The following is a 16,845-nucleotide window of genomic DNA, read 5'->3' as shown; positions in this document are numbered from 1 at the left end:
GGGGGGAGACAAGCTGAGAATACAAACCTCAGTGCTTTAGAGAGTCTGCCTGTGTTCATTACATAGAGCTCTGTGTTAATACCAGGAACCATCTGAGCAAATAATGGCAATTCGCTGCTATGCTAATGCTCCCTCTGGCATCGTATCTGTCTAACACTGTGTGTGTGTTTGAGTTATGATCCTGTTGAATTATTGTAAACATCTGCCAGTGTAAGACTACACACACAGCAAAAGCTCAGTGTTACTGCTGCCATCTTGTGTGAGCGCCACAATTTGTGCCTGTTAATTCATATTCAACAATTGCCTGATTAGAATTGAAAACAAACTTTTTACGTGATCACAAAGTACGAACATTTTATTAATGTGTTAATTCTACATACAAATACAACAAGTTATACCTCAAGGATCTGTATACAATATAATACACTTTTCCATCACTAGACGTAATTTTTTGCATTGTTGGTTCCCTGATAGCACGTCTGTCTTTCTGCTAGAGGTATTTTTTGTGTGTGTGTTTGTTCATTTGTAATACATCTATAGGACGTTTCCCTTTCGGATGTGAAATAGACGTTTATTAGATGCTTCAAGATGTTTATTTAGAATCTATGTAAAACTGAAGTCTGTCAGATGTTTGTAAACAGCAGATGCTTTCCAGATCAAGCGATCTTTAACACGTGTAGATGGATGTGTGCTATCTGGGTTGGTTTTGGTTTTCTCTGAACACTATATGAATAGTTAATCTGCAGCGAAATTTCGCTACAAAAAGAAGTCAGTTACTGTCAATAGCGTGGATGTGTTAGATGCCGCACACAAAAGTTAAGTCAAAGCAGGTTTTATTTTAAAACGAACAGTTCGTTCAGAAATTCGTACAACCCTTCATTCTGTGAAAAAACCAGCCGGAAAACAGAAGACAACAAGCACGGTGCTGCTACAAGATATTGTCAAACTTTACAGTGGCTAATGAAATGCTGTTTCACCCTCCGGAAATATCGTGCCTCGCATAAAGCACACGATGCTACATCAGTGTGCTGTGCTAATGAGTCTTTTAATTAGTTCTATCTCTTAAGATGAAACTGATTTATTTTAATGATCGTCTGAGAAAGAAAGCAGGGTTCAGATTGAAGCCTATATTTGCTTAGTTTGCAAGGCCTTGGGAAGTTAAGAATCATTCATTTAGAGAAACACTAATACTGCTGGCACCCAAGACCGCCCATTTTCGGCTAAGGTCACGTGACCTTCTCTGTTGAATGGCTTTTGTGAGGCGAGCCGGGGGTCCCGTCTTTGGTTGCTCTTTGACCCAGATTTGATCTAATGGACAAGGGACATTTAGACAGTGCAGGACTGAATGGTGGCCGTGGTCTTCTCAAATCCCTTCAATTGTGTTCCCAGCAAAACCGTGCCTGCGGCGCGAGCAGGCCCAGCCACAGCCGGTGGACCACCTCCAGCAGATGAATTTGCAAAACCAGTAACAGCCTACAAATGCCACTTGAAGCCATTTGTCATGACTGTGTATGGCTTTTATGAATTACACGGCCAACTTCAGCCTGCCAACATTCCGCTCTTGGTTGATAATGAAATTCCTCTGGCACTGACATCCTATTGTGTGCGCTCCAAATGCAGACTGTATTTAATATTACAGATTCCAGTTAAACTCAGGAGTATGTTATGATGTCCCCTAACATCAGCAGTGCCTTAAATACATTACATGGCCTTAGAAGCCCTCTGCTGGTCAAAGTTGAGTGCAGACATCAAGGGTCTATGGTTGTGGTGTTGTTGAATGGTAATTATGATAATATTGCATTTTTAATGATTATTTATTTACATAAAGATTGGCATTTGGTAACTTGTTCCTCACAAAACATGAAGTTTTATGCCTAATTCAGGACTGTGGTGTGCTGGCGGGATGGAGAGATGTAGCCGCATTGATTGTATTGGGATCAATGTTCCCATTTACTGTCTAACTGATTTTTTTTTTCTTTAATTATGTAGGGTGTCGATGGCATTTGTCCAATCACCCCAGGCCTGCTGAGTGCATTCCCAGTGAGGTGAAAATCTTTACAATTAGTACATTTAGTGTCACAGGCAACGACTAATACTCAGCCGCCCTTGGGCTGGAAGAGAGGGAGCACAATATAGACATGGTCCAACATCTTCTCAAGACACAGGAATACAGACAGTTTACAAGATGTTTACATTTCAACAACAGGATTGAATGTTTTTTTCTCACAGTACTACAGATTTGATCAGGATAACAGAAGTGAAATGATATTAATTGGAACCTAAAGGATAGATTGTTGTTTCAATGACTGCATAAAACTTCAATTATTTGATTCCAAACATTCGCAAATATGGTTGAAGTAAATACACTACCGTTCAAAAATTTCAGCCTACTGACTTTTGAACAGGAGTTTATGTCAGTGTGATTAATCAAATGCAGTTTTTTTTATTAATAATAGAATACTCAGGCACAATACACTGCTGAAGGTTTTGATATGCTGTTTCACAGTGAGTTATGTATTTCATATACGTTTAAAGCTTTGTTTGTCTGTGTTTGCTGCTGCTTTCTTTGACGTTTTTGAAACTGTTTCCATCGGCAGAGACAACATAACCAAAATATGTGTCTAAAAATGTGAATTCTTCATTTTTAACTTCTTTATATGTTTTACTGTTGTAAAAAGAGAATATCACACTTGCAGTCGCACTGTTGTACTAAATATGAGAAGACTGCAATATTATAACAATCATACATGGATTCTGTATGCTTTTCAGAGATGGCAGTTTGAAGAGCTTTCATCCGGCAAGAACAGCAGTCTACAAGTAATAACTCTTGATTTGAAAGCACATTTCTCCTCTATGGTACTCAAGTTATTCTCTTGTGAGATAACAATCAGATTACCAGCACTTAAATTACGTCAAACACTGCATTTACACTGAGCAGTGAGACAGAATTGGCGCCTTCCCTCTGTGACCCACATCTGCGGTCAGACGTTCTGCCAGACGGACCACAGTGTGCCTAAAGTGATGCTGTAGGCCAACACGGTGAGCAGGTAGACGCGGAACAGCAGGACGTCCAGCACGTACCCCACCTGCAGCCACTCTTTAGCGATCTCCCTGCTCTCATCCTTCTTCTCCATGAACTGGCGGATGGTGGTGATTTCACGCAGGATGCCATCCATGACAGGAGACCCGCTGTCCCGCGTGGACAGCCCCAAACCCAGGGTTCTCCCAGAGTCTCTGGAGCCCTCTGAGCTGTGATGGTTGCAGTGGACTGCTTAAAGAATCAAAGATCAATTTCATTTGCTAAGCTCCACCCACTTTTGTTGCTATGTTAAACTTTACAGATGAAGTGGTTGACAGCCGTTGCTAAGGTAGGATTGGTCAGTAACATTTAAGGCGGGGCTTAGCAAAAGGGTCAGTTACCTGTGTTCATGTTGTTTTCTTTGTAGAGCGGCAGGTCAGATCCCTGAGAGAGGATCGTGCAGACCTTCCTGTTGCGAATGCAGAGCAGGACCGTGGCCTTCTCCAGCACCAGGTGTTTGACCCACTGGGGCACACGAGACTGCAGATCCTGCTTGTGCACCAGCCTCACGATCAAAACAGACTCGGTCAGGCTGATTACCAGCAGCGCCATGCATACCACAAAGTACACACCTACACTCAAAAACACAGACATAACATATGCTGGCATTCAGTGTCTGCTCTTATTTGTGCTCTTTCTGAGCAAAAAAAGAAACACAGAATTTCAATTTTCAAAATCAGTTTTGGAGTTGGTAAGATTTTTACAATGTTTTCTAAAGATTTTTAGATATCTCTGTCATCAAGTCTGCATCTGTTTAAACAAAAATAGCCAAAACAGTAATATGGTAAAAACAATTTTGTTAATATATTAAAATGCAATTCTTGTGATAGCAAAGCTGAATATTCAGCAGCCATTACTTCAGTCTTCAGTGTCACAAGATACTTCAGAAACAAGAAACATTTCTGATTATTATCATTGAAAACAGTTGTGCTGCCTAATATTTTAATACCTATTTTCAGGAGTTTTTTTTTTTTTGGAAGAATAGAAAGTTTCAAAGAACAACATTTATTTAAAATAGTTTTTATATATATTTGTTTGTCTGTCTATCACTTTAGATCAGTTTTATGCATCCTTACTGAATAAAAATACAAAAATCTATATATATATATATGAGTGCCTCTCAATAAATTAGAATGTCATGGAAAAGTTCATTTATTTTAGTAATTCAACTCAAATTGTGAAACTTATTCTGTATAACTGTATTAAATAAATCTCTAAAAGTCTTTGGTTCTTTAAATTGTGAAGATTTTGGCTCACATTTAACAAAAACCCACCAATTCACGATCTCAACAAATTAAAATATGGTGACATGCCAATCAGCTAATCAACTCAAAACACTTGCAAAGGTTTCCTGAGCCTTCAAAATGATCTCTCAGTTTGGTTCACTAGGATGCACAATCATGGAGAAGACTGCTGATCTGACAGTTGTTCAGAAGACAATCACTGACACCCTTCACAAGGAGGGTAAGCCACAAACATTCATTGCCAAAGAAGCTGGCTGTTCACAGAGTGCTGTATCCAAGCATTAACAGAAAGTTGAGGGGAAGGAAAAAGTCTGGAAAAAAAAGATGCACAACCAATCAAGAGAACTGCAGCCTTATGAGGATTGTCAAGGAAAATCGATTCAAGAATTTGAGTGAACTTCACAAGGAATGGACTGAGGCTGGGGTCAAGGCATAGAGACGTGTCAAGGAATTTGGCTACAGTTGTCGTATTCCTCTTGTTAAGCCACTCCTGTACCACAGACAAAGTCAGAGGAGTCTTACCTGGGCTAAGGAGAAGAAGAACTAGACTGTTGCATAGTGGTCCAAAGTGCTCTTTTCAGATGAAAGCAAGTTTTGTAATACATTTGGAAATCAAGGTCCTAGAGTCTGGAGGAAGGGTGGAGAAGCTCATAGCCGAAGTTGCTTGAAGTCCAGTGTTAAGTTTCCACAGTCTGTGATGATTTGGGGTGCAAAGTCATCTGCTGCTGTTGGTCCATTGTGTTTTTTGAAAAGCAAAAAAGTCACTGCACCTGTTTACCAAGAAATATCGGAGCACTTCATGCTTCCTTCTGCTGACCAGCTTTTTGAAGATGCTGATTTCATTTTCCAGCAGGATTCGGCACCTGCCCACACTGATAGTTGATAGTTGGTTAAATGACCATGGTGTTGGTGTGCTCGACTGGCCAGCAAACTCACCATACCTGAATCCCATAGAGAATCTATGGGGTATTGTGAAGAGGAAAATGACAAACAAGATGCCAAAAAATGCAGATGAGCTAAAGGTCACTGTCAAAGAAACCTGGGCTTCCAGACCACCTCAGCAGTGCCACAAACTGACCACCTCCATGCCACGCCGAATTGAGGCAGTCATTAAAGGAAAATTGAGATTGTGAATTGGTGGGTTTTTGTTAAATGTGAGCCAAAATTATCACAATTAAAAGAACCAAAGACTTAAACTATTTCAGTCTGTGTGAATTGAATTTATTTAATACACGAGTTTCACAAATTGAGTTGAATTACTGAACTAAATGAACTTTTCCATGACATTCTAATTTGAGATTCACCTGCATTAGTTTTGCAATCGTATTTGAACTTGAAACCTCTGTAGTGATCTAGGCTGCTCACCTTATCTCTCAAATTAATCAGCGCTGTGTATTTCTGCACAAGCTTCCTCACAGCTGCGATTCCATGTTGAAAATCAATATACATGTGGATTGACTTCAGTTGAAATACTCAAGAAAGGGCTTGTTTTTGCCTTCTAACTGTTGCCATCAGAAGTGCAGCCAGCTGAGAGGAAACTTAACTGGATCACACCACTTGCTACAAATAACAAAAACCTCTTTATCTAAGGACATATAATAATGTCTAGATGCAGGAGACTAAATTACACGTCACCTCTCTCACACACAATAATAATAATCTTCAGGAAATAAAGAATGAATGATTGAGTGTCTTTTTAAAATGCATCAGGTCATGTTCTATGAATCAGAAAGACCTCATTACCAATGAGAGGGGTCCCTATGGCAGTCGCTGGCAGAGTGTCAGAGACGATGATGAGAAAGACAGAATAGCCCAAGAGCAGGGTGATCTTGAAGGATACTCTCTCGCCGCTGTCTGGTGGCAAGTAGAATCCAACGATGTCCATCACCATCAGGAATACACTGGGCAACAGGAGGTTGACTGTGTAGAACAGAGGTCTGCGTCGGATCACAAGCTGACAAAAAAAGAAAGAGATGTCTTTCATAATGTTGATCTTTCTCACTTTGTTTTTATTTCACTTGGGTACTAATTCAAAACTGCTTTCTAAAAGATATGTGACCAGACATTTGGACCATGTGCATTTAGTGGCGCACTAAAATACATTAATGGTGTGAAATTTTACTACTTTACTATTTTAATTAAATTTTAAATGCAATTTATTCCTGCGATGACAAGACTGAATTTTCATCAGATTTACTCCAGTCTTCAGTGCCACATGATCCTCAGGGAATCATTATAATATACAGATCTGGTGCTCAAGAAAGATTTCTTATTACTAGCAATGTTATTTTTTGTGGAATTTTTGTGGAAACTGATTAATTGAAAGGTCAAATGCCTTTTATTTTAAATAGAAATATATTGTAGAAAAACAATTTTTTTTTTTTACTCTCACTTTTCATGTTTGTGGATTGTTTACACAAAATTATTAATGTATTTTAATACCAAGAAGTGTTGGAACACATTTTCTTCTGCAACTGCAAATGTTAATGGAATATTGCCTTTCTAAGGCAACACTCAATAATAATACAAAGCTAGTGCAAATATATTTATAGTCAGTAAGACTTCTGTCTGTCCTGAATGCAAAAAGCTTTTATTTATATCACTGACATTTTTCATTTGTGAATGCTAATGTGTGCCATGGCTTAATTTGGCATTATTATGTTACTCACATGGAACTTCATTTCGGCATAGTAATCATCATTATTTACGCTGAACTCTTTGTATGTAGAGAGGACGTGAAGCAGCTCCCATTCTCCCTGGTTCATGAACACACTCTTGTCATTCATTACTTCCTCAGGGGTTCTTATTAGTGTGATATTGATGTCTTTAGCTACAGGATGAGATAAGGTTAAAGGTCAGTTCATTCGGTTTTCAGGAAAAGCAATGTTGTCCTCGAATCGTTTCTGAAATGCTCAAATTCCAGGGCATCCTTATTTCTGCTATGTGTTGTTTTTGGAAAACTTTATGCTTATCTGTATTTTATTAAGCTTTCATGCTTCAGAGCTTCATAAATGATTCAAGACAGATCACATCTCTCAAAATCTTATTAGACTTGGATTATGTGTGTAGTGGGTACATTTTGTCACTGATGACTGAATGATCTCTAGCTCAAGAAAATGTGTTTACTTACTTGTGTGTAGCCAGCTCTGGAAAGTCAGGCTACATTTTTGGACATCATAAGGAAAGTTGTAGATGTTGAGGGAGCAGGCGGTCACTACCTGGATGGGCTTATAGTTGCTAACAAGCCCAGTATGGCCTACATAGACGTAAGGAATTTCAGGAGACTTTCCCACATCCACACTGCAGAGGACAGAGAGATGGAGGGGCAGGCAAAAGCTTTCAATAATTCTACCATTAACGTTTTAATTATCTCATTATGTCAAGTCTACTCACAATTCATTGATAAGAATATCTGGAACCCAGATGTTGGCAGTGGGAATGGATATCTGTTTAACGTCATCAAATTCTTCTGGATCCCACACAAGGAACTCGTCTATCCATTGCTTTTGAGGTAAGACAAATGTCAAGTACAAAAACTGCACACTGAAAAACTATTAAGTATAGCAAGTAACTGTTCTTGTTTAATATAGAGATGTACAGTAGGCCTAATAAACGAATCTCTTAAGGAATCCGACTATACTCACGGTGTTATTGATTCACTAAAACTGGCTCTTAAGAGTCATTCATTCGGCATGACTGCTATTTGCTTTTATGTTTCATTAATAAAAAAATAGTCTTTTGTTTGCATAAAAAAATTTATAAAAAAAAAAATAATAATAAAAAAATAGTTTTGCCGTACATTACTGATAACACTTATAGATCAATGACTGACTCGTGTGAATCATTTGTTCGGGAATCGAACTACGCGCTCATCGCGTTGTATTTTTTTAATACACTAAAAAATGATCTGCTCGTGAGCGTCAAACGTAAATAACAAACGATTGTTTAGCGCTACAAATTGTTGCTTCACAAAATAAATAAATAAACACAGAAATACTGTACGTTCATTGTTCAATATTCATAAAAAGAATCGACCCACACAGTCATTCATTCAGTCAAACGGAATACATAATTAATAAGAGTCATTCGTTCAGAAATCGGATCTTTTGATGCTGTCGGTTATCTAATATTGAATAAATCTTTAATTTCCCACCAACATACCTGTCTGTACCACACATATGTCGTCAAGACCTGGTTCTTCTCATCCTGTGTGGCACAAAAGAATAAACACAAAAAGTCTTAATCAACAGTTAGTTTACATATTTAATAGACTTTTGAGACCTCTACCCACCACATTAAGAATCGCATAAACCATTAGGTCAATAGCCACCGTCGTTGCCTGCCTCCAGTCGCGCACTGGTCGAACTCCTTTCTTATATCCGGCACTTAAAAACTCATTTAGACGAACCAAAGTGGCATTGGCGAAACGCCCGGTGTTGTTGCTTAGCTTCTTCACTACACCGAGACAAAAGAATAGCCACTTATCACTTTTACTTCATTCAGCTTCAGCATTAAAAGGTTAGGCTGTCAGATACACGTGAATGCATATTAATTAATAAATAGGAATACTGATGGTGTCTCAAAACCTAGAGAGCTCTCTAATTTAGAATGCACACGATGACCAAAGGTCTTGGTTGGTGGCTGACTAAGTTTTGAGACACAGCTCTTGAGTCTTAAGCTCGTTTAATGTGACATCGTGTACAAAGTACAGCGCTTGTTCGTTTGAAAGATCAAACGCAATTAGTTTTTCTAACCAAGATCATAAATAAAGCATAAGAAAAGTTACCTGAGCAAGTCACCAGCGCCCCATACAGCCAAACGCAGAGAGCTGTCCAGAGTGCTGAACATTTCATTGTGCTGAGCCGTTTAGCCTCGCTCTGGGTTCTTCTCGCAGGCTTCTAGCCTGGGGCTGCTTCCTTCCAGTGATGCACCCTGAGCTCCATTAGTTATCTCTGAGTCTTCCATAAGCACTCGGATTGTGTCATTACAGCACTTAGTCCACCCTCCCTCCCTCTTCTGTGTGATCATCTCACAGTTTAGGCAGGTCAAAAGCACGTCAGCTTGTCCCAAGAGACACAACAGAGAGAATTAACTATATAAGCATGATAAGAATTATGTACTCTTGAAAAACTAGATACAGGTAGAGTTCTATTTCTTCTAAAAATTGTTCTTCAAAAACTATTAATTCACAATTATTTTGTAAACAGCATGTTCTACATGTTCTATTAGGCCTCATTATCATGTTAAAAATGGAGCATGGAGGCAATAGGTTATTCATTTGTTTAAGATTTTAAATATAACAGGATAAACAACATAGACATCATCAAATGATAATACTAGTGTTTTTCTCTCTCACACTAACTCAACAGCGGACGGCGTATGAATTACAGCTACCATTGACATTTCATGGGTCATATTTCACCACCAAGTTCAAGTCAATTTCCATGAGCACTTAGACTACTACATTAAACTGTGATCTAATACTTCACCCAGCCATGATGAGACTTAATTAGCCCGGCAATAGGCAGGTGATTAGATTTGTGTCAGGAAAATATTATCAGAATTTTGATGAGGAATTGAATTAGGTGTTTTTTTTTCTGACTGAACTGGCAGCTCTGAGAAGTGATGTAATGAAAATGTACTATAATGATAGTGATGTGAAGGTGATTGTGGTTTATTTTTCGGTAAGGAAACTGGAGCTTGATATATGATAATGTTATAGCACAGGGAGGGACATATAAACGTACGTTCTTCATTCTAATATGTTATGTGTAATTTTTCAAAGAATGCTCTGTAATCTGGCCTTTAAAATTACATTTGTTTGTGTAAACATGTAGTTAAATTGATGCCGACATATTAAATCATTTTCCATGTTTGAATTGAATAAAACCATTTTGATTACCTAGTAAATCAGTTTTACAATAGCATGATTTTTATGAACTGTTTTATTCATTGTGGACACTTGTATCTATAATAAAATATTTGTTAAAAATTTTAGCAGAACAAAATCTCAAAACAATACAACCTATTTTGGAAAGCACTATTTATTTTAGTACGTTGTTCAACAGTATCATTTATAATTTACAGTATTATTTTATTGTTGATTCCAAGTACTTGCTTTACAAATAAATAAAAAATCTAAACAGATATAGTAAAATGCAAACGCATATAAAATGTAAGTTAAAGTCACAGCATCTTAAAATTATACATTTGAGTAAAAAAAAAAATTAATCTCCACTTGAAGATGCCATTAACAATAGAGAATATTGCCATACTGTACCTTTATAGAATATTAACATAAAAAGCAGCCTCCATGTTTGTGAATGGGGGGTTATTTCAATGAGACAGTCCCTTATCATCAAGTGCTACAGTTAAAACATAACACTTGAGATTTATTAGTGAAAAGAAGGGAAGTATGGACGAGACAGACAATATTCAAACATAAATTTGATCCTTTATTCGTTTTTCTTTATTCTATGGCAAACAATCACATACAACATGAAGGCAATTTGCTTGCAACTAGTCATGATTTTTACATTACTGAAAGTACGTATAATCATGTTTTACAAATAAAGACTCCACCTATATAAATCCCTTTTGGCAATTCTGAATTCATGTTAATAGTAGGTATCAAATGTAATTAATTATATTTTAAAACTGAAACTGCAGTTGTGAAGCCTGTCACTTTGTTTTAACTTTCTCAATCCCCTCTACTTCTGTTTTGTCCTTCTCTTCTCATTACCCCTCTTTTTTCCTCCCACCTCCTTCAGACTTTCAGGCAGAGCTCCAGACGCCCCAGAGCAGCAGTAGAGTCATGACATAGATGAACATAATTAGCAGGTACACACAGAAGAGGAGCTTGTCCACTTTCAGGCACAGTTCCACCCAGTAAGACTGTGAACTGCCCTCATTGTCCTCCTCCTGAAGGTACAGTCGGAGAGACACCACCTCCTGCAGGATCTTCTCCAGTGGAGAGTCACTGTTTGAGACTTCTGTCAGGGAGAACAGGTCTGGCTCTGGAGAGAGATCAAACTCGAAGCCTGAATCAGAGAGAGAACACAATTAATATTTGTTGTGGTATTCTCGTGAATAGCAGCGGAGACTGACACGGAAGAGAAGAAGTTTTTAAATAAAGTCGTTATTTTTTATTATATTTGCATAAAAAAACACATGCTCATAGCTTAATAAAATTAATCTTGAACCACTGATGTCACATGGACTATTTTAACAACGTCTTGCTACCTTTCTGGGCCTTGAACGTGGTCATTGTATTGCTGTCTATGCAGGATCAGAAAGCTCTTGGATTTCATCAAAAATATCTTAATTTGTGTTCCAAAGATGTTTGCTGACACAAACTTTTTTTCCATCTACATTAATGTTCTTTTATGCATAAATCTATTGGTCAATGTAAATGAATGTTTGCCTATAACTAATTTTATTTAAACATTTAAAAATGTATTAGTATATGCTGAAATTAACAAATGAATGGACATTGTAAAAACATTGTTCCTAACTATTTAAAAGTATAGAACCCTAAATAAATTATATTTTCTCTCCTACCTCCGGACTGCTCCATATCATCCAGTGTCTTCATCGATGTGAAAGCGCTCTCAATAAAGCTCTGATCCATTGAGCCATATTTGTCTAGTAAGCAAGCGGACATGGACATCTCCTTGACCTCCTTCTCACTGTAATGCAAAAGCTTCACTACAAATATGGACATTGCCAAACTCAGCACCAGTAGCGCCATGCAGACAGCGAAGAAGGCCCCTGTGGCAAAAACATCAGACATTATTGTCAGATAGGTGAGGTTGCTGTCCATCAAGAGTGATGTTAATAGGTGAACATTGCAATTAGGAAGACCTCTAACTGTACTATACCAATGAGGGGGGTTTTAATAGCGGTAGCAGGGATTTCATCCATTAGATTCACTCTGATTACAGTGAAACCCAAGAGAATGCTGGTCTTGAAAGTGATGCGAGTGCCACTGTTCGGAGGCAGATAGAAGCTGGTGACATCCACCACCATGAAGAAGATGCTCGGGATGAGCAGACTTACCACGTACAGCAGGGGGCGCCTGCGGATCAGCACCTACAGAGAGAGACAAAAGGCTGGAATTGAACGCCCTCTCTCTGGGTGATATTTATTCCATTACTTGCCCTCAGAGAAATGTGCTCACAGAGCAGACTGAAATGACTGTGTCTAAAGGGGAATTACATAGGGAGCTTAAGCCTTCTCCCCATTTCCTGGATTTGCTAAATCAGTCCAATTTCTCATTCTAGAGCTGAAATTGTTTTCCCACACCTCAGCTCCTCCTGAGAACCCAGACTTGATTCTTGAGCATCCTGATCAACTTTGCTGCCACTGAGCTATTTCCTCTCACTGCCCCTCATCTGGATCAGGACCATCCATTTCACTTTCCTTATTTAAGGCTGCTTAAGCTTCCCACAGTACAACAAAGAGCAATTTCATACCGACTTAAACATGTTCCCCACCCATTTGGCCAATGAGTAAAAACACAAATATGGATCCCAAAATGGCTTTCGGCAATGAGCCGCAGAGCAAAGGTAATCAAAGTACGCAGCCGTTTCCATGGTGTGCTCATCTTAGTGGAACAGGCTGGATTGCCCACGAGCTTTGAGCTATTGGCCCATTCCTCCCACTGAACACGACACTCATTGATCAAATGACAGAAAGACATCTCATTATTATCATCCTTTCTGTGTGTTGTCTGCCGCTAAGCCTCATCTATTAGCTTTAGTGTGAATCCACTAACAGTCATTCAAAGGTTGGAGAAGGGTTGTGACATGTCAGACTGACTTCAATAGTTTAGCTAGCATGTCTGGCCTACTGTTACATGCCTAATGTCTCAGTCAGGGTCCAAAATGAATATTTGTCAGATTTTTAATTCAAGTCAAATTTGCCAGTGGCGAGTTAATAAGAAATTCTTAATATATTATAAATAGGGCTGTTAAGCGATTAAAGATTTTAATCAAATTAATTACATGATGTGGTGTTTAATTAATCGAATTAATCGCACATCAAATATGGAGAAATTACTCTGAAAAGATAATTTAAAGTCATTGTTGTGCAAAGCATCAAACAGAAATTACAAAGGTTCAGCAATAAATATTTTTTTGATAAAATTTATTACATATACTCTTTTGGACCATGTGAGTAAATGATGACAGAATTGTCATTTTTGGTTGGGTGAACTATAACTTTAATAATTTATTTTCTTAATTTTATTAATATTACTATGAAAATATGAAATTTTTCTTTAATGAAATGATACTCTAAATAATAAACTAAAACTGCCAGTAGATGGTGGTAAATGTCTTAATGATTAAGTCAGCGAGTCATTTATTCATTCATTTGATTCGTTCAAATGGCTGATTCATTTAGGAGAGAAGTAAAAGGTTGGGTGTGGAATGACATGAGGATGAGTAATTAATGACAGTTAATTAATGATTATCCCTTTAAAGCTTTTGTTTCACAGCGAGGTTGTGTTCAGATGTTGTGACAAATTACAGTAAATTATAAATATGTCAAACTCTATCCACATGCATACAGATTACATCATTGCAAACTATGTTATCACATATCTCTAATCTAAATCTGGCTGTAAGGTATAAAGATATCATGAAAGTTGCTTTGACACATTGTGTTTTGTAAAACGCACAATACAGATAGAAGTGACATTGAAAACTTGAAATGTAAAGCTGCCAGTGAATGTCATCTGTACTGATTGAATAAGATTAATTCTTACATTAAACTGAATCTGTGCGTAGTCTCTGTCCTCTAGGTTCAGTGTCCAGTAGTGAGAAGGCACAGACAGCAGCTCCCATTCACCATCATTCATGAACTCTTTCGTATCATTGGCGATTTTCTCAGCAGGCCTCAACAGAGCTAAATCCACTTCATTAACTGCCAGAAAAACACATCAGCAGTTCATTGTGTTATTGTTGAAGTGTTTATGTTGGCAGGTTTGTGAGGAGCTTTTATTTTAAAATATGTCAGCTTTTAAAAGATTCTAACCAGGGCTGATCAAAAACACTCAGTAATCACAGCAACTCTTATTATACGGAGGCCAGCTTGTGTACAAAGCACACGCTGTGCACAAGTGAGTAATTTACCTGAGTGGAGCCAGCTGCGAAAGGTCAGAGTGCAGTTCTGCTTGTCAAAGGGAAAGGCATAAATCTCCAGGTGACAGGCTGAGACCACCTGGATGGGTTTGTAGTTTCTTACTGTTCCTGAGCAGTTGACATAAACATATGGGATGACTGGAGATTTGCCAACATCGACGCTGGAGAGATAGGGAGGCATATGATGCAATGAGAGCATAACTCGGCAAAATCCATTTCCAGAACACGAAAGCAGCTTGTGATGCAGGCTGGAGAGATACATCTATCATGGACATACAATTCACTTATGATGACATCAGGCACCCAGATGGCATCCGAGGACAGCGATATTTCAGTGATTCCATCAAACTCTTCAGGATCCCAAACAAGAAACTCATCGTTCCATATCTGAAACATTAGAGTAATGCAGTGTACTATTACCACCTAGCAGGTCCCATGAGAAAGATTCAGATCGCTCAAATATCAGATTCCATGCATTTCAAAATCAGATTATTGTGTATGTGTTTCTTTGCTGAATCTGTCTCATAAATGTAGTTTATGAAACCTGCTCATCCATTGCATTCTTATTTAAAAGGAATGAGACATATCGTTTATGCAGGCACTCAGGTATGTTTATAATGTGTAATATATACTAATATTCATTTTCTGGTCTACTGATAATATTTAAAGTAAATATTCAGGTCAGATCAAAGGACAATAGGTTTGATTTCAAGAGGTTACAGTGCAAGAACATTTTAAAAACAGCTACCTTAAACAATCTACATCAGGCTAATCTGAATAAAGTATGTTAGCCATGTAATGCTGCTGTGTATTTTTTGTTATGAACTGTTACCACTAATTAGACAAATTAATTGATACCAACTTGGCGATACCAAATGCTGGTGGTCACTTTCTGAGTCTGTCCATCCTGTGAAAAGATGTGCAAATGTACTTTATTTTACTAACAATGAAACACACTTTAATAACTGTGCAATACATGTATTTAGTTAACAACTTCTAACAGTTAACATGAAAAAAAAATAATTCATTGTATGACCAATATTACAAGTAAAACTAATACAAGTAATCTCTCTAAATGTTAAAATGTGCTCACCACCTCTAGGACAGATTGGATTGTAAGGTCAATGTAAACGGTAGTTGCTTTGGTCCAGTTCTGGACAGGCCGGACTCCACAGTTATATTTGCGAAGCAGTAACCTGGTAAGTTGGTTAAGAGCAGATCTCTTTGGTTTCTCTGGAACTAATTCAGCTTGTGGAATAACTGTACAGAAATGTTAATCAGTGCAGTGCTTGCTTGACTTGGTTAAGTTAGAATTATCAGTTCAGTTTGGCAGCATATAGAATTCAGTCACATTCGCTCCATGGTATAAAATTCACAGTAAATGTTATTCACAGTTGCAGATAGGTTAGGTGGTGGCTTTTTAAATAGTCTTAAAATTTTTCTAATTTTGTTCCATTTTTTGAATGTTAAATTTTAATGCAAACAGCATTAAAAGTTATGCAACATACGTAATAGAAAGATTGTATAATTAACATAATACAAACAAGAAAAAGCACTGGACTTACCTGACAGTAACAAAGATAGCAAGAGGACAGGACTCATCCTGGCAATTAAGAAGAAAACCGTAAACAGATTCAAGTCGGTTTCCACTGCCTTTCTCCCAGCTTCTACCCTATCAAGAATTATGTTTTATTCCAGTAAAATGCTATGAAGCATCAGAACGGTCGTTGTACACATGACTGCAACAAATGCACAGGGGCAGCTTGCTCACCACTCTAGCAAATTGATTTTCCATTATGATGGTAAGAAGATCTGGGTTTAGTGAATAGTATGTGTACTCTGACTGCTCCATTCATGGACCCTAAGCATAGTAAACTAGAACATAATGGGCTATAAAACATACATCATCATAATTGTACAATTATGTGTTATCAGAAAATCATCTTAAAATACACATTTTATTTCTTTATTTCTATAGATTGAGCAGGACGTAATGCTGCTTTTCAGAATGAGATAAAGAAAACAAAAACAAATGTGTGCATATTTTAAGGTCATTATAATGTATTTTAGTTAGCAAATACACAGTAAATACAGTGTGATGTAGTGTGGTAGCCAATAGAATGATACAAGTTTAAGCAGGTGTTTCTTATATTTTCAACAGGTTTTCTCAACTTTAAATTATTGCTTCATTCTGTCAGACTGCTAGTGCACTAGGAAGAATATGATTCCTTATTATCGGTCCTAAAGATGTTGAGAGGTTATGTATTTAAATGTATTAGTTGTTAGTTTAATTTACATACCGTAAGTAACAATACTTTCCGCCGAAAAAAAGTTACTACAGTGCAAGTCACTGTTTTCAAAGAAATTAAGCAAAAAT

The 16,845-nt window shown here is 37.6% G+C and overlaps 2 protein-coding genes across 2 annotated transcripts; both read right to left on the bottom strand.

Moving 5' to 3' along the window:
• Positions 1 to 952: 952 nt before the first annotated feature.
• Positions 953 to 9,246, bottom strand: LOC132117223 (5-hydroxytryptamine receptor 3A-like). Its single transcript, XM_059526356.1, has 9 exons — positions 9,110 to 9,246; positions 8,615 to 8,778; positions 8,485 to 8,529; positions 7,717 to 7,826; positions 7,454 to 7,623; positions 6,993 to 7,153; positions 6,067 to 6,277; positions 3,421 to 3,651; positions 953 to 3,271 (listed from the first exon to the last, which is right to left on the bottom strand). The coding sequence occupies exons 1-9, from the start codon at positions 9,174 to 9,176 to the stop codon at positions 2,982 to 2,984; spliced, it is 1,449 nt and encodes a 482-aa protein (XP_059382339.1). The 5' UTR covers positions 9,177 to 9,246; the 3' UTR covers positions 953 to 2,981.
• Positions 9,247 to 10,931: 1,685 nt separating this feature from the next.
• LOC132117224 (5-hydroxytryptamine receptor 3B-like) lies at positions 10,932 to 16,184 on the bottom strand. The gene is made up of 9 exons (XM_059526357.1): positions 16,034 to 16,184; positions 15,562 to 15,728; positions 15,331 to 15,375; positions 14,746 to 14,855; positions 14,460 to 14,629; positions 14,093 to 14,250; positions 12,204 to 12,414; positions 11,884 to 12,093; positions 10,932 to 11,363 (listed from the first exon to the last, which is right to left on the bottom strand). Exons 1-9 carry the CDS (start codon positions 16,068 to 16,070, stop codon positions 11,098 to 11,100), a joined length of 1,374 nt encoding a protein of 457 aa, XP_059382340.1. The 5' UTR covers positions 16,071 to 16,184; the 3' UTR covers positions 10,932 to 11,097.
• Between the last annotated feature and the right edge of the window lie 661 nt (positions 16,185 to 16,845).

Source organism: Carassius carassius, chromosome 36, assembly GCF_963082965.1.
Source record: "Carassius carassius chromosome 36, fCarCar2.1, whole genome shotgun sequence".
Taxonomy (NCBI): domain Eukaryota; kingdom Metazoa; phylum Chordata; class Actinopteri; order Cypriniformes; family Cyprinidae; genus Carassius; species Carassius carassius.
Note: the sequence above shows the minus strand (reverse complement) of the source record. Positions and strands in the feature narration are given on the sequence as shown.

What these genes read in the sequence shown, in the direction of transcription:
- LOC132117223 (XM_059526356.1), bottom strand. Translation starts at nt 9,176, where the DNA reads ATGAAATGTTCAGCACTCTGGACAGCTCTCTGCGTTTGGCTGTATGGG. An exon ending in GATATTCTTATCAATGAATT is followed by an intron (nt 7,624 to 7,716) that starts GTGAGTAGACTT and finishes TGTCCTCTGCAG; the next exon opens with TGTGGATGTGGGAAAGTCTC. An exon ending in AGAAAACAACATGAACACAG is followed by an intron (nt 3,272 to 3,420) that starts GTAACTGACCCT and finishes TGATTCTTTAAG; the next exon opens with CAGTCCACTGCAACCATCAC.
- LOC132117224 (XM_059526357.1), bottom strand. Translation starts at nt 16,070, where the DNA reads ATGAGTCCTGTCCTCTTGCTATCTTTGTTACTGTCAG. An exon ending in TCCAATCTGTCCTAGAGGTG is followed by an intron (nt 15,376 to 15,561) that starts GTGAGCACATTT and finishes ATCTTTTCACAG; the next exon opens with GATGGACAGACTCAGAAAGT. An exon ending in ACGCACAGATTCAGTTTAAT is followed by an intron (nt 12,415 to 14,092) that starts GTAAGAATTAAT and finishes CTCTCTCTGTAG; the next exon opens with GTGCTGATCCGCAGGCGCCC.